Raw genomic sequence first — 15,581 nt, forward strand, 5'->3', positions numbered from 1 at the left:
CATCACCACCACCACCACCACCACGGGGAAGGTCTCCCCGAACAACCTCAACCCTGTTACTGCTGCTGCTGTTGCTGCTTCTGATGCCTTCCCTGAGTCAGTTTAATTTCCCACACCAAGAATTCTTTGACTGTTCACAAAAGCCCCAAAAATCCAGTTGTCTTTAATGGTAACACTGTCTTAAAAGCAGTTAATTCTGTGACCATTTAATCATGAAATAAATATCAGTTCTGGCATATGGACAATTAAATGCTGTTACAGTGTGTGTGTATGCTGTTATACTACAACACCTCATGTTCATATTGTATCAGCATCTTCCATTTCCTGTTAATGATGTCAGTCTTTGTGGGTACCTAAGAAGCAGAGCAGCTGTTATGAGAACTCTTCTACCCAAGGGGAAACCCATTTGCCTATGGCAGTCATCAGCAGAACTTTTAAAGTAAAGTATGAATGGCAAATGCATGAGCACAGTTGCCTATTGCAGACATTATATTCCCAGTGGAATTAAAGCATGTGTGGGAAATACCTATAGGCATTTCATATGCAGGTTTAACAGACACTGCTGAATTATTAACAAAGTACAAGTATTCAACTCAATATAGCCACTGGACCTTGAGAGACGATAGACACAAAGAATCAGAGGATCTGTGCAATTCTTCACAGTGAGTTCAGAGGGGTAAAGCTGATTGAACACGAGGTTCACATTTCTGACCGTTTCTGCTTGGCTCAGGAGGATCCTTTTTTCCATGGGCTCTCCCCCCCAGAGGAAGAAGGGAAAACTTTTTACCCTCTTAAAGCTTTAACCAATCCTGTTATTACCATTAATTTCTGCATTCCTCCATGCTAGGACTGTGATTGAAGGAAACCATGAAATATCTGCTGTGGAACGAACTGTTGCTCCACCATCATGAAGTTCTTCAAGAGGCAGGGGCTGCAGACACAGCTGCATTTACACTCGTTTTTTACAGCTGTGGTCTGATCACAGGGTTATTCAATGTTTTATAATACAGCTGCACCATTTTCTCCCAACTGCCTGGTTAAAATCCACTTGACATTTTCATTCCAGGTGGTCCTTGCAGGTTAAATACAGCATCAAGACCTTTTCCCTTCTCTCCCGGCTCTCCTCAACCCACTATAAACAAACCATCACAACCCAAATAAGGAGCTGAGTGAAGGTCCACTCACAGGGGTGCTGGCCCAGCTAAGGGTTTTGGGAGGGGGGTTACTGTATGTTCTAGGGGTGGTCTGTGGTGGTAGTGGTGGAGACTGGGTTAGGGGGGAGTGAACTGGGTACAGGGGTGGGGGGTCATTGGGGACCTTGGCTGTCTCCACAACCTCGAGCTTTAAACCACTGAAAGCAGCATCGCATATCAGTCTGCATACTCGACTCTTTTGCTCTGTCTCTCTCTCCTTCACTCTCTCTCTCTCTTCCTCGCTCCTTGTGGCTGTACTGGCCCTTCTGTTTGACAGGAAAAAAGGCTGTGCAATTTCACTCTCTGCTCTTTAGTCCGAGAAGGCAGTACCTCCAACTGCAGCGCCCAGGCTCCTCTACCCCTCTACCTCTGAGACTTTCTCTCGTGCTTTTTCTGTGCCTCCACTCTTTTTCCTCTCCTTTGTTGAGCGCGATTACACAAAGCGGCAAAAATGGAAGCCATCAAGAAGAAGATGCAGATGCTGAAGCTGGATAAGGAGAACGCCATCGACCGGGCGGACCAGGCAGAGTCGGAGCAGAAGGCAGCCGAGGACAAGTGCAAGCAGGTGAGGATGGAGGGATGGGAGAGAGGGGTCGGTGTGGTCCAGGGTGGAGATGTCTGCATGACTGCACAGGCAATGAAGGACTCAAGTCTACAGAGTGAGGAGAGGAGGTGAGAATCTTAATTCACCAAGTGATGAGGGAATCTGAACTGTAATGCTTTTAAGGCAGTACACATTGTTATATTTTAAGTAAGGAGTGTTAGTCACTTTTCACAAACATCTTTAACAGTGTTTTAGGTCTTTATGTCATGATTGGAAAACTTGGGGAGTTGTGGTAAGTTTGTAATATTGGGAGGAGTTCACTTATGAAACACATTAGTAAAAGGCTTATAAGCTTAGAGACAGAATGTAGAGCATCTGTGTTCCAACAAGTAAACACATGCTTCAGTATCTGCTGACTGTATATTTCTGTAGTTGCACCAGACCTCTCTCTTATCTGTTTATGGGATTCTGATTACAACCGCTTAAACAATGCTAATTGGCCAGCCAGGATCCTCAACCGAGTTGACTGAAGAGTCAAGTCAGTCACCAGCACGCACACTGTAAACACTTTAAGCTTTTGGCAAGAGTCAGGCAGAATGCGAAGCATGCTCCTCTGGCGTCCTGTGTCCAGCATCAGCCTCTCCACTGAGAGATCCCTATAGTTGAAGTCGCTGATGGAGATGAGACAGCGTTGGGGGCGTCAGCATGGTTCATCCCTGTGTGGTGCTGGCATCGGCCGCGCTGCACCGATGTGGTGTCCAGAGGGTGGAGCTCACCCGGAATAAAACCCCAGCCATGTCAGCTGCTGCCAGTCCAGGCCTCACTTTGGTGTTAGTTAAAGGGCTCTGGGGTGCACTGTGGCGTCACTCAGCATTCCAAATTCTAGAACATTCCACAGCTCCACTACTTATCACTCGCTCTCTCTGTTTTTCCTCCACTCCCTTTCTCTCTCCTTACATGCCCTTATTTAGAAGGCTCATATTGTGAGAATTCTATGGGATCGAGTACAAAGTATGGGCTTGGTTTTTAGTCCTGATTTCAATCACTTACAAGTCAGACAGATCTCCAAAAAAGTATCTTAGAGTCTATGCTCAACAGATTCACACACACTGATGCCAGGAGTATAGCAGGTATGCAGTCAGACATGTCAATATTATATAGACAAAGAGGAGCCTAAGAAAGAGAAAAAAATGTTAAGGGTCATCTAACTGGACTCAACAAGACCAGAGTGGTTCCTAACATGGTAGCAGATGATGGAACAGTGGCTTTTAGCATCCAAGGGGATAATCAGATGTTGTCCCTTTAGAATCATATCAGCTTGGTTGAACTTACCTTTAAAGAAAACCTTGGTGATGTTTGCATGAGCTCATTAGGTGGAGACAGGCAATGAGTGTCATTGAAATAATCTTACAGATATATGCAACCATCTGGTTGCAGTACATGGCACTCAAGTAAGGTTCATTTTTGGGGTAGCTGAATCAAAATCTGTACAATCACTCATTCGTCATTCAAACAGATTAGACACAATATATTTTATCTTCACCACGTCAATGGTATCAGTGAAATACCGTGAAATATTTGGGGCACCGCGGCCTACTGGTTAGCGCTTCGGACTTGTAACCGGAGGGTTTCGGGGTTCGAACCCCGACCAGAAGGCACGGCTGAAGTGCCCTTGAGCAAGGCACCTAACCCCTCACTGCTCCCCGAGCGCCGCTGTTGTTGCAGGCAGCTCACTGCGCCGGGATTAGTGTGTGCTTCACCTCACTGTGTGTTCACTGTGTGCTGAATGTGTTTCACTAATTCACGGATTGGGATAAATGCAGAGACCAAATTTCCCTCACGGGATCAAAAGAGTATACATACGTACTTACTTAAAAAATTGTTTTACATTTTTATTCTAATTCCATTGCATTAACTGTGGCAGGGCATGATAACAAAGTTGTCATGTAAGATGATAACAAACATTGAGTCAGGTATACGTATAAGTATAAATATAAGTATATATACTCTTTTGATCCCATGAGGGAAATTTGGTCTCTGAAACACACTCAGCACACAGTGAACACACAGTGAGGTGAAGCACACACTAATCCCGGCACAGTGAGCTGCCAGCAAGGGCACTTCAGCCGTGCCTACTGGAACCGGCAACCCTCCGGTTACAAGTCCGGTGCGCTAACCAGTAGGCCACGGCTGCCCCTAACACATGAGTAAAATGTCTACTTAACTGTTGTCACTGTGTTTACGTAATTCGTAAAGATATACCGATCACATTTCTTCACTTTAGGAATTTAAATGGTGGGCAAAGTGTAAAGTCTAAAGTCTAACAAGCTAATATAATAAAACACAACAATCCTAAATCCTAACAATCCTAAAAAAAACTAAATATCAGTTGATCAGTTCAATGCTCCAACATGCCACACAATAGATTTAGTGCTTACATAAGACATTTTGCTCTTTGTCCATCATTTAAATTTGGACCCATGCATGATCTATTTCCCTTTAATCAATAGTTTCTATCACCACTCACAACCCACACAGCACCAGGATCATACAATACCTTTATATATGCCTCTTCTAATGGATTCACTCTGATGTTGTCTCTTAGCTTGAGGAGGAGTTGGCCAGCCTGCAGAAGAAGATGAAGGGAACGGAGGATGAGCTGGACAAGTTCTCAGAGGCGCTGAAGGACGCCCAGGAGAAGCTGGAACTCTCCGAGAAGGCGGCCACTGATGTGAGTATCCCAGTCCCAGTCACGGGAAGACTGTCTGTGACTGTCTGTCTGTGGCTGGCCTGATGGTCTACACTGTAGCGCCTTCTCACAACAGAAATGACAAAATAAACAGAAACATCTTCAAGAGGATTGTTTTCATTCAAATGAGGCTTATCACAATATAAAACATCTAAGGTGCAAATATTTTATTCTACCTTCTTAAAACAAATGTGTTAGAAACAACATAAACTGTGTTGTCCCTACCTGGACATAGAGATGTGATAAAAAACAACATGTTGTGTTATTGTCAACACATTTGTTGTAAGAGTGTACACAGGATAACAAAAGCAATGTGTTAGAAATAGCATACATTGTGTTGTCCCTATCTGGACATCGAGATGTATTAAAAAACAACACAAGTTCATTCATTCATTCATTCTTTCATTTTGAGAGTGTACTGTTGGATTCATTTCTCTAACATTTCTTGTGTTCCTTCTGTTTTGTGTCATAAATTAATTCCAGTTGGTATCCAGTTATCATGTGGAGCATGGATCAGCAATTACCTTAAATCATCTATTGCTAGAGAACTAGAGATTTTTTCTCTGTTCAAAGCAGTTGTATAGTGTTGGAATTGACCACAAAGAATATTACACGCAGCTTTGTTTTTGGTGAGACCCTTTAAACCCAGTACAGTTGCAGCTGGCTGCCTGGGGAATGTGGAGTCTGGCAGGTTAATTACTCGGCATGAAAGGCCTTTGATCATAGCCATGCTGGTGAACAGAGAGGGGGGAAATCACATTTTCATTCCAGTTTGAGAACACTGGAACTAAATATAAATGTAACTTAAACAGAAGGGTTTCATATACTGTAGCAGTTCTGAGAGATCACACATTGTGCACACACACACACACACACACACACACACACACTTCTGTCTGATGCAGTAACTGACTCCAGATCAGCCTCTGAGGGCATACTGTTTGTTTGTTCCTGTGTGTGGGATAAGAGTTGGAGCTGATCTGGGAGCTGCCTGAAGGCTGCATCCAGCCCCAGCCCCAGCCGTGGGCCCCGCCCCACCATGCCTTAGCAACCACACTGGAATGACAGGAATGCAGCTAAAGCAAACAGCGCACACCAACAGATGTGTGTCCAGAACCCGGCACGGGAGAGAGAGAGAGAGAGAGAGAGAGAGAGAGAAAGAGAAAGAGTGTACTTCTGCTGGGAGGTTGGGGTGGGGGGTTATGTTGGAGAAGTATTTGGAATACTCCTGAGTCTACACTTACATTAGCCTCCCTACAATGTTTATAAATACGCACACAGCACCCAAGGGGATACGCTTACCTGCTGACCTGTTCTAACACTGTGCTGTGATTTGTTTGTTTTTCTACGCTGGCATAGAAACAGCAAATATAAATGTGATAAATAATAATAATAATAAATAACATAAATAAATTAAAAAAAAACATTATTTTTGTCTACCAATGCATGGCAAGTCCACGGTGAGCAAACTACTTCTGATAAGCCTTTACCTGAGTCTGTTCCTCTCTTAGAAGGGAAGAGAGAACATGTTCCAAGGGCTAAAGACCATGGGAGACTAACCCACTCTCCACAGAGAGGAACAGTTTTAATTGAATTATCTTGGCAGGCTCTATGACGGATGTAAGACAGTGCCTACATGTTGTTTATCAAAGCACTTCCCGTGCTTACGCCCAAGAGCAGCTCATGCTTACTTTCGTCACATACAGACCGTGCATTACTGTGACTGATGATGCTCATTATCAGATCACTCTCCAGTTTTCTTGCTTGCTGCACAGACATCAGACATACCCCCCACACACACACACACACACACAGTAGGCCTACTCAAAAATTATTGCAGAGTAGGTTTCCATCTATCTAAGTCTGCACCCTTGCCAGCCATTAGTGTGCCAAACAAAGCTGCTGTATCCTGAACTCCTGATGGCAAGGTTGAGTCAATATGACTAGTGATTATACTCTTGGCAGTCTTATACAGCCACTGGTTATGTCATCCAGTGCCAATAACAGTTTACAAAGTAGAGCAGAGAGAGAGAGAGAGAGAGAGAGAGAGATGCAGCAGAGGGCACGATAGGTGCGTGTCGTCGCCCCATGGCTACATTGGGATGTCAACAAAAAAGATGAATTAACATTCCACAAGTCGGACATTTGGTGGTATGCTGGGTGTGTTTTTTTTTTTCTTTTTTTTAACAAGGTGCAACAATGATCCTCACAGACAATAACGGGAGGAGTTTTTCTATTCAAATAGTACAGATGAATCTTTTAGGTGGATCCTATTTGTAGCCTACGTGACTTCATATGTTTGTTCAGCGTATTCAGTGTCCTTAGTCTAGTGATGCCACCCATGAGCCCAACCTCGTATGCCAAGTGGCTTGTAAAACGCTCTATCTCTCTAGATCATCCCTTTCACTCCAAATATGTTCAGTAAATTACTAAGAGAATCCAAACGCCAACTAGGGAAAAAATCAAACAGGAACCCCATCCCCCTCCTGTCCGTGATGTCATCTGAAACCAACTTCTTCCCAGGATTGGAGGATTTAGCCATAACTTTCTTGTAGACTCCTACCCCTTTTCCAGGCTTCCTCATTCTCTCAGCGCTTCACTAATGCAGCCGCCACTCTTTCAAAAGATTGAATGGCAAATGGAAAATTGCTGCTAGAGGGAATAACAGTGTAGCACCTCGTTTCGAATAGTGTCGTAAGAAACGTCTGGAAAGGCAAAGACCAGGCTTAGGCTACACCGTCGATATATTCTGACTGAAGTTGTTCTTGGGGATTTTGCTGGTCGATTTTCACCAAAAACATTTTCTATTTCTTGTATAAACTTAGTATTATCAAATCAGTATAACAATGACAGGTGTGAATTCACTGGACGCGGTTAAAAGAAAAATCCAGAGTCTGCAGCAGCAAGCTGACGATGCAGAAGACCGTGCCCAACTTTTGCAGAGAGAACTGGACAATGAACGGGACCAGCGTGAAAAAGTGAGGGCTGACTTTTTTCGAGCCTACCTCGGTTCTTCTTTTCCCTATATTCTTTCCTTCTCTTCCCTCCGTTCCTGCTGGCTTGCATCCACTTCTCCACTGCTATTGGTCCTCTGCTCTCCGTGATTTTATAAGCACGCATCAACTCTTGTTTTTTTCTTAGTGTGGTCATTTTCGTTATATTCTTATGTACTAGATGTATTTTTAAAAGTCAGTTTTCACCAAGAAAGGCTATTTTTTGGTAAGGTGTGTGTCTGGGCTATCCAATATGCGTTCGTCAGCTCAGTTAGATGTTGCAATTGAGGTGTTCCAAGGCCTCCCTTGCAAAGCAAATATGTAGGTGTGGGGGTGTGTGGGTGACTGTGAGGTAAGGAGGTTGTCTTTGCAGTGTATCATCAGGTAACTTGTGAGCATAATAGCCTATTGCAAATATGGGTCATTGTAGTCAGTAGGCCTATTTCACTATAGGGCCAGTTATTTGAGGTAAAGCCACAGGAAACATTCTTGTAATAGAGGCTGATTATCTAAAATCTGCCAATAGATCCTAATAATCACCCAGTGGTCTATTAAGTATTGATAATCATTTTATAAATTATTGCATTAGTCTAACCACTTTCAGTGATCTTTTAATGCCATCAAGAACTTGATCTGACATTATCCAAAGTTGAAGACACAAACGTGTGTAAAATGAATGAATATCCACTTAGTGTAATTTGCGTTCTACGTCACATCCTGTGGTTCCCAGGGAGATGCTATTTCCTGCCAGAAGACCTTTTCTGTTTCACTTCCTGCCATCTGCCTGTCCTTTGAGTACTCCTAAATGCACCTAATATGACCACAACCATTTCCCGGTTTCAAGACCGAAGCTATCTTTTCATCAGAATGAAAATACCTTCCTATACCAATACAATGTCAATGGTCAACGGTGGAAAGAGAGAGGTGCTCAATGGAGAAGGTGTAAGGTCCTACGGTTAGGTGTTATGGGAACCTCACAATCATTTGACCCAAGACAGGGGCTAAACAGAGGCTTTACCTTCACATCTTTTGGTGGACATTTTGCTGCTTTAGGGAATGTGATTTCGCGGTCTGGCCTGTGTGTTGTAGGCCTACCGGTTGAGTGCCAGTTTAGAGTGGGAAGGGATGAGTGCTCAGTAGAGGAGGTTTAAGATTCTATAGGTGTTATGGAATGGCAGTCTTGAGACCTATGTTAGTTGTAGGCCTACTAGTTTAGTCCCAAGAAAAGGAAGTAGTCCTAACCCTTATTTCCCATGCAGCTCACTGACCAATTCCCCAGGGTTATGTGTGGCCATCCTGTCTGTGAGGACACAGTTAAACTCCATTCACTCATAAGTGAACCTACACATAGCCTAACTATGGGTATTCTCTCTCTCTCTCTCGCTCAGAAATGAAAGTTATTGTCAGACCTAATGAGCTTAGTGGCTTGTAGTGTTAATTGTTTACCTGTATGCAACTTTGTGTCAAGAACCTGGCCCTCAACCTCTGCACTCGTGGAAAAAAAACAGAATGTGAGAAAAAACATGTGCTCCACTCCCTGAAAATGGTCTCCTTAATGTAGCTGGAACATAACATGATCTATCCATTAGGGTAAAGAATATGCAGTAAACATGTACACAAAACTGGCTATAGTTTCTTCATGTTAACGCTCTTCTGATTGATCAGAAGAGTCCTAATTAAAGCTCAGCTGCACTTCGGAATGAACCCACAGAGACATCGGCACGCCCTATGTTGGCAGGCCGGGGTCTAGGGACCTGTCACAGTAATACATGGAATTTCCAATTACTCACATCCTGCTATTTCAAAAGTAGACTTAGATCTCTCACTATTAAGCATGACATAGTTTAAACCATGCTTGGGTCTGACTGCCTTTCTGAACTCTATTGAATGTTCTAAAATATTAAAATACAGACCTTTCAGCAGACACATGCTCAAAGGTTTTGGTCTTATTTTCAACTAACCCCCTACCAGGAGACTCAAGGGGCTTTTTATATTCCTGCATAAACTGCAAACATATATCCAGAGGTCCATGGCTGTGGATTGTGTGCCTTTACAAAGGCCCAATAGTATACTAACACTAACATGTCAGTGCTTTATATGCCTACAGGGGTCAAAGATCAATTCACCCTCACAAGTGTGAATGTACTGTGGTAACCAAATGTGACAGCTATCTATCTGATATTAACTCTTCAACTTCCAAGAAAAGCTTTTAACACAGTGCTAGCATTGTTGGTGTTGAGAAACCAAACCCAAGTAAACACGGGTTTTAAGCGAATGCCCATTCTAAGTGATTTAAAGCGGTCTCGGTGGTGCATGCAAGCCCCATTTAATCACGTTGTAACAGATAGTTTCGTTCTGTGAAACAGCCTGCGGAACTTTGTGACAGTCTCGCGCGCGTTCTCCAGCATCTGTTTTACCATATATGGCGTCTGGCCCAGGCAGCTGTAGAATGTGGTGAGTAAGTAGGGGGCGTGTCCAGCCCTCTGAACCCAACAATAAAGGCTGACAGAGAGAGACAGAGAGAGAGAGACAGAGAGAGAGAGGATGTGCACTCGTGGGGAACAGCCCTATTTGTTTACTCCAGGTCCACAGAGACGGTATCTAGGGGTCTAGTGGTTTATTTACTTCATACATGAGGGGTTCCCACACTGGGATATTAACCTTAGATGAATGTTCAAGAGTACCCTGCCCCTACTCCTGTGAGGCCTTTGATATGCTCATATGGTGTGAATAAGCAATAACAACCTCTCTCTTATGAACACCTTTATCTAGTATTGAAGTATTGACCAGTATGGAAAGATATTTCATCACTCTGACACTGAAGATGAGACCAGTGCATCTATGGAGTGTGTGTGTGTGTATGAATGAGAGAGAGAGACTTCATGTATCTTCCTGGGGTTGAGGTTAATTAATATCACCATTTTCTTCAGATAAACATAAAAGAAGATGTTTAAAATATTTATCAGTGTGCAGTCACAGTAGCATCTTCAATTTGGCAAAAGAGTGATGATTTTCCACATCTGGGAGACTCAGACGAGATGTCTTGGCACAGATCCTGGCCTCGGTCCACTACACACCAGAGTTGATCTCACCATGGTGATTGTGCAGACAGATTGGACAGACTCAATAAATATAGGACCATTATTGGAAATAGTTCCTTAAGCCATCACAGTGCTACTTTTTTGTGATAGTGTAGTAGTATATGAAGTCAAGTGTTATAGATGAATAGAATAAGAAGGGGGAACATGCAGGGATGGTCTTTTCTCTGGCCTTGCTGTTTTGCTGCGTGTTGTCAGGTAAATCCTTATTAAGGACTAGGTGGTCAGTTGCATACCATACTATCTCTGTGAAAGGCCTTAAAGCCACGGCTACTCCACCACTCTGACCCAAAACGTTGGCGTTGTCCCTTATCCCTTGTTCCTTGTCCCTTGCGCTCAAGGCTGAAGGGGACGTGGCAGGCCTGAACCGCAGGATTCAGCTGGTGGAGGAGGAGCTGGACCGGGCCCAGGAGAGACTGGCCACAGCGCTGCAAAAGCTGGAGGAGGCAGAGAAGGCCGCTGACGAGAGCGAGAGGTAAACACTTGGGGAAGAATCCCATGGATTGACCTATCCAAGCTCTTTTACATGCTCATACACTGCGATAATGATAAATAACTCCCTCTCAAAGCACAAAGTTTGCTTTTAACATTTGTCAAAACCTTTTGTGCACTTGGAATTAAAAGCATGCTCATTACACAATAGACTGTGAGTGTGTGTTGACAAGACATTCTTCTGACAGGAGTTAGCTGCATTCACAGAAAATTGTGTCTGTGTGTGTGTGTGTGTGTGTGTGTGTGTTCTGTCCCATCAGAGGTATGAAGGTTATTGAGAACCGTGCAATGAAAGATGAGGAGAAGATGGAGATTCAGGAGTTGCAGCTGAAGGAGGCCAAGCACATTGCTGAGGAGGCCGACCGCAAATATGAGGAGGTGAGAGGAGAGAGAGGGAGGTGCCCACAGGACTAAAGCCCCATTCACATATAAGGCAAATAGCAAGACCATGTAGGCTCAGGCTCATGCTCATGTAATTCGGCAATCACAGGCAAAATAACCATTGGCAGGGCGAAATGTCGCACAATGAAATTCAAATAAAATGAATGTTAAGCGACAAATGATTCGCCATACATATGTGCACGGGGCACAATCTGAAAATGATTCGCCATATAAATGTGCACGGAGCAGTTGACTTAAATACCTCTGGCACTGGCAGGGTAGACAGTTTGATCTCCAAAATATGCACAGATACTTCTCCTAATGTTGTGGAGTGACATATTCATTTAACATTTAAACTGTTAAATTAATCTTGACATTAATGTGCTTGATTCATATATTTGTTTTATTTTTTTAAGTCAGAATAACTCACATATTGTATATCTTAATCACTCAAACAAGTATTTGTTTGTGATCAGATATTCATAATCCAGTCTGAAGACCTGTCTTACTTACTGTATATTATAGTCAGCTGCCTGTATTTCAGCAGTGAGTATATGGCTATGTTGCTGTCTCTCTCCAGTCTTTATATGACAGTCTATGCTGCGTGTCACATTGTGAAAGTGAGCTATATTTTGAGGAAACTGTGTCTGTGTGTCTCAGGTGGCCCGCAAGCTGGTCATCCTGGAGGGTGAGCTGGAGAGAGCTGAGGAGAGGGCCGAGGTGTCAGAACTGTAAGTGTCACACACATCCATCCTGCCCAGTCCTGCCACCTTTTATTAGGTGAACTGGTCAGAGCCGTGGTTTCACACATATAGTAACAAAGTACTCTAACTAACTCAAATGGTTAGTGTAACAAGCTAATGGTAAAATTCAATTAGATGTAGGCCTAAGTCATACTGTATGATATTGCAAATTATGGAAGCAGGCCTTATAATGGTTTTATGAAGTTGGGTGATAGAGAAATAGATGCACTTACAACTTGTTCTTCTCAGTAAATGCGGAGATTTGGAAGAGGAATTGAAAAATGTCACTAACAACCTCAAGTCTTTAGAAGCCCAGTCTGAGAAGGTAAGTCAAAACAGTATGTGTATGGTTTGTGTAAACATATGCTGTCTTTAATCCTTTATCTAAATCAAGAAAACATATTCAGATAGTGTGCATGCGTGATTCCCCATCAATATCAAAAGGCACAAAACATTTTAAAAAAAATTATTTCAGTACTCAGAGAAAGAGGACAAATATGAAGAGGAGATCAAGATGCTCACTGACAAGCTGAAAGAGGTAAACTGAGGCACCACATTGTTTGAAAAGCCCTACATGAGAAGTCTTGTGAATATTTGGGAAAGTAACCTTACCTGTTACCTGGATGTCACAGGCAGAGACACGGGCCGAGTTTGCAGAGAGGACGGTGACCAAACTGGAAAAGACCATCGATGATCTAGAGGGTATGAACATTCTCTTATTGCTGTATCCCTGGTGGCTTATGTGTTCCAGTGCTACATTTGTCCGGAATGGGGTTGGTGCACCATTCTTTGATACCAGAAGTCTTCCTTGAGTACTGTTGGCCGGGTAGTCCTGTGGGCTTGTGTGTGATCTTATTTTTATATGATACATTGGGGGCCCTAGAGCAACACCATAAGGTAAAATATGCATCACAACATTGCACGATTTGGACATAGTGTATTTATTTTCAATTTCTTCTTTCATCTCCATAGTGGCTCAGTGGTTGCATCCTTCTAGGATCAGTCCTTAGCTGTTCTTTTCTTTCCCTGACTTCAGGCCTTAGTATTTCCTGTCAGTCTGAAACGGCACTACTCTTATTTTCCTCTTTGTTTGGTAACCCGTGACTTTAGCATCTCTCCTGAGTTATTTTCTCTTTCTTTTTTCTTTCTTTCTTTCTTTCCTTTTTTCTTTCATCTGTTTCCTGTTCCTGTTTCCTCTGCGCTGCTGACTCTGCTTTGCCCTGTCCTCCTTCACCTATCGACCTTTGACCTCCTCCTCCTAGATGAGCTGTACGCCCAGAAGCTGAAATATAAGGCCATCAGTGAGGAGCTGGATCATGCCCTTAATGACATGACATCCTTGTAAATGGTCCTGCTGTAGTCTGAAATGCTTTGCCTGGTGGCTTCCAGGCCATTCTTCTCTGCCACCTGAATTCCTGTTTCCCTTTACCACCCTCTCTCTCTCTGTTTTCTCACTGCTCTTACCAAAATAAAATTCAAATAAAGCTCTCTGTTTGCTTTTCTGACTCATGGCATGTTTCACTTGCTTTGATTTTATGAAACTATCATTTCAAATATTTTTGTACAGAAATAGAATTTCTTACCAGTTGCTCTTTTTGTCGAGGCATTGAAGTTAATGTTATAATAGGTTTACATTACTTGTGTGAGAGTGTTGGTTTTTAAAGGTGCTCTAAGTGATGCCGAGCGTTTTTTAGGCTAAAACATTTTATATCACTTACTGCAAGCATCACCTAACCAACCACTAGCTGTCTGTGTCCTGAATACACTGTAAAACATGTGATCTCTGTGGACAGCCCAGGCTCCTAAAACGCCAAAAAAAAAAAAAACTGGGCAAACCTAGCCCACTAAAACATAACAAACTGTTCCAGCAAATCACAGATGAGATGCGCGTTTAGGAGAGTTTTAATTGCACGGGAGCAGCACGGGAGAGAGGGGGAGGAAGTAGCGAGCTAACTCTCTGTTTTGTTTGAAAGTCAATAGAAGTGACGTTACCCAGCATCGCTTAGAGCACCTTTACATGAATATTGGAATACAATTAGATTGCGAAATGTTCACATCCAGTGGTGTGATCAAAAGGGGAATAACACAGATATGACATTATCATATCAGTATACTATTGTTTGAATGTCACTGTCAGTTGCAAACACTAGCCTATATTGATTTTGTATAAATATCACAAATTATGTTTATGTTTAAGTTTGGCTGGATATTAGTCTGAAAACATTTAGACATTTGTAATACTTATTTAGACATTATATTGTCATAAATTGCTTAATTCGGGGTAGAATCCCCTCCCCCTAAAGATTTCTGTCAGTATCAGATGTCATGCAGAATGCAGTCTGTTTAACAGTACCAAACCTTCATAACAGAAAACCTATCTAATGCAAAAGAGGAGAACCTGGAGATGCAACAAATGTTGGACCAGACACTACAGGAGCTGAACAGCTTGTAAACACCTGGAGGGACCAAGGAGATTGAATCATCAACATTCCACAGTTTCAGCTTAGAACTCTCTAAGCTTTTTAAAGCTGGCTTTGTCTCACTCCGTCTCCCTGTCTCTATTTTGTCAAAAAACATTCCAGCAACTATTTTCAAATTGTCCAGCTTTTTGCTATCACTAGTTTGTGTCTGTGCACATTCCTGTTAACCACTTTTTATTTGGTTATATTTTGTTGTTGTTGTTGAAGAATTATATATCAGTGAATCCACAGTGAGGCCAAGTCTTATTGAAAAAGTTTGCAAATGACTCACTATTTGTTTGTATAATCCAGGCCTAGACTTTACATTACAATGTGTTATTTCACATGGACAAACTACATTTCAAGGTAACATTTTAATAATAAGTAACACAGACAGAACTTTATTTATTTCTGGTAGGATAATAACAAATCATCTCCAGAAGACCTGTGTACAGAACCGTAGCCTACATGCCATGCCAAGAGCACCCCTCTCTGTTGTATTCAAAAATATTTTGTCTAATGTGAAGGCTGCAGCCTATGCCAGTTTCAAAATGTGACAATCTTCAAGAAAATATATATTATTACTCTAGACTGTTGTAGGCTATAGTCTATAGCTTGATGGTGCTAAGAATTTATCATTCTAAAATACTTTTATAAAAAATAAGTAATGCTTGTAAAACACAAAACCAAAGATTTTGACCGTTTTCCCTCAGTGTTCTTCCCTCCCCCCACACACACCCAAACTTGTTTATTTTGTAGGGCTTACCTTCCCTTAGCCTATGTCTATCTTAATTTGTTTTGTATCTCTGAAGAAGTTGTAATAAAGTTTTATACATTTTGGAGATGTGTTTACAGACTGCCATGACAAAAGTGTGACGTTAGGTCAGACAGGGAACCAGTTTATGACGAGGTCAAATGCTCAAGGCACT

General features: G+C 42.4%; 1 protein-coding gene across 4 annotated transcripts; it reads left to right on the forward strand.

Moving 5' to 3' along the window:
• Window positions 1-1,342: 1,342 nt before the first annotated feature.
• On the forward strand, window positions 1,343-15,494 carry LOC125306880 (tropomyosin alpha-1 chain-like). 4 transcript variants are annotated; one of them, XM_048262465.1, is made up of 9 exons: window positions 1,343-1,758; window positions 4,343-4,468; window positions 10,919-11,052; window positions 11,330-11,447; window positions 12,111-12,181; window positions 12,443-12,518; window positions 12,669-12,731; window positions 12,826-12,895; window positions 13,456-13,698. In XM_048262465.1, exons 1-9 carry the CDS (start codon window positions 1,645-1,647, stop codon window positions 13,536-13,538), a joined length of 855 nt encoding a protein of 284 aa, XP_048118422.1. In that variant the 5' UTR covers window positions 1,343-1,644; the 3' UTR covers window positions 13,539-13,698. The 4 variants fall into 4 exon arrangements, with proteins under 4 accessions (XP_048118422.1, XP_048118430.1, XP_048118449.1 ...); XM_048262473.1 differs by lacking the exon at window positions 13,456-13,698 and adding an exon at window positions 14,563-15,494 and having other exon boundaries at window positions 1,344-1,758; XM_048262492.1 differs by lacking the exons at window positions 1,343-1,758; window positions 4,343-4,468 and adding an exon at window positions 7,046-7,464.
• The last annotated feature ends 87 nt before the right edge of the window (window positions 15,495-15,581 follow it).

Source organism: Alosa alosa, chromosome 1 (genome assembly GCF_017589495.1).
Source record: "Alosa alosa isolate M-15738 ecotype Scorff River chromosome 1, AALO_Geno_1.1, whole genome shotgun sequence".
Lineage (NCBI taxonomy): Eukaryota > Metazoa > Chordata > Actinopteri > Clupeiformes > Clupeidae > Alosa > Alosa alosa.

Bases quoted from the DNA above. Each gene is read 5' to 3' on its own strand.
- LOC125306880 (XM_048262465.1), top strand. From the start codon at position 1,645: ATGGAAGCCATCAAGAAGAAGATGCAGATGCTGAAGCTGGATAAGGAG. The intron at 12,732-12,825 runs GTAAACTGAGGC...TGGATGTCACAG, and splicing joins TCACTGACAAGCTGAAAGAG to GCAGAGACACGGGCCGAGTT. The intron at 12,896-13,455 runs GTATGAACATTC...TCCTCCTCCTAG, and splicing joins GACCATCGATGATCTAGAGG to ATGAGCTGTACGCCCAGAAG.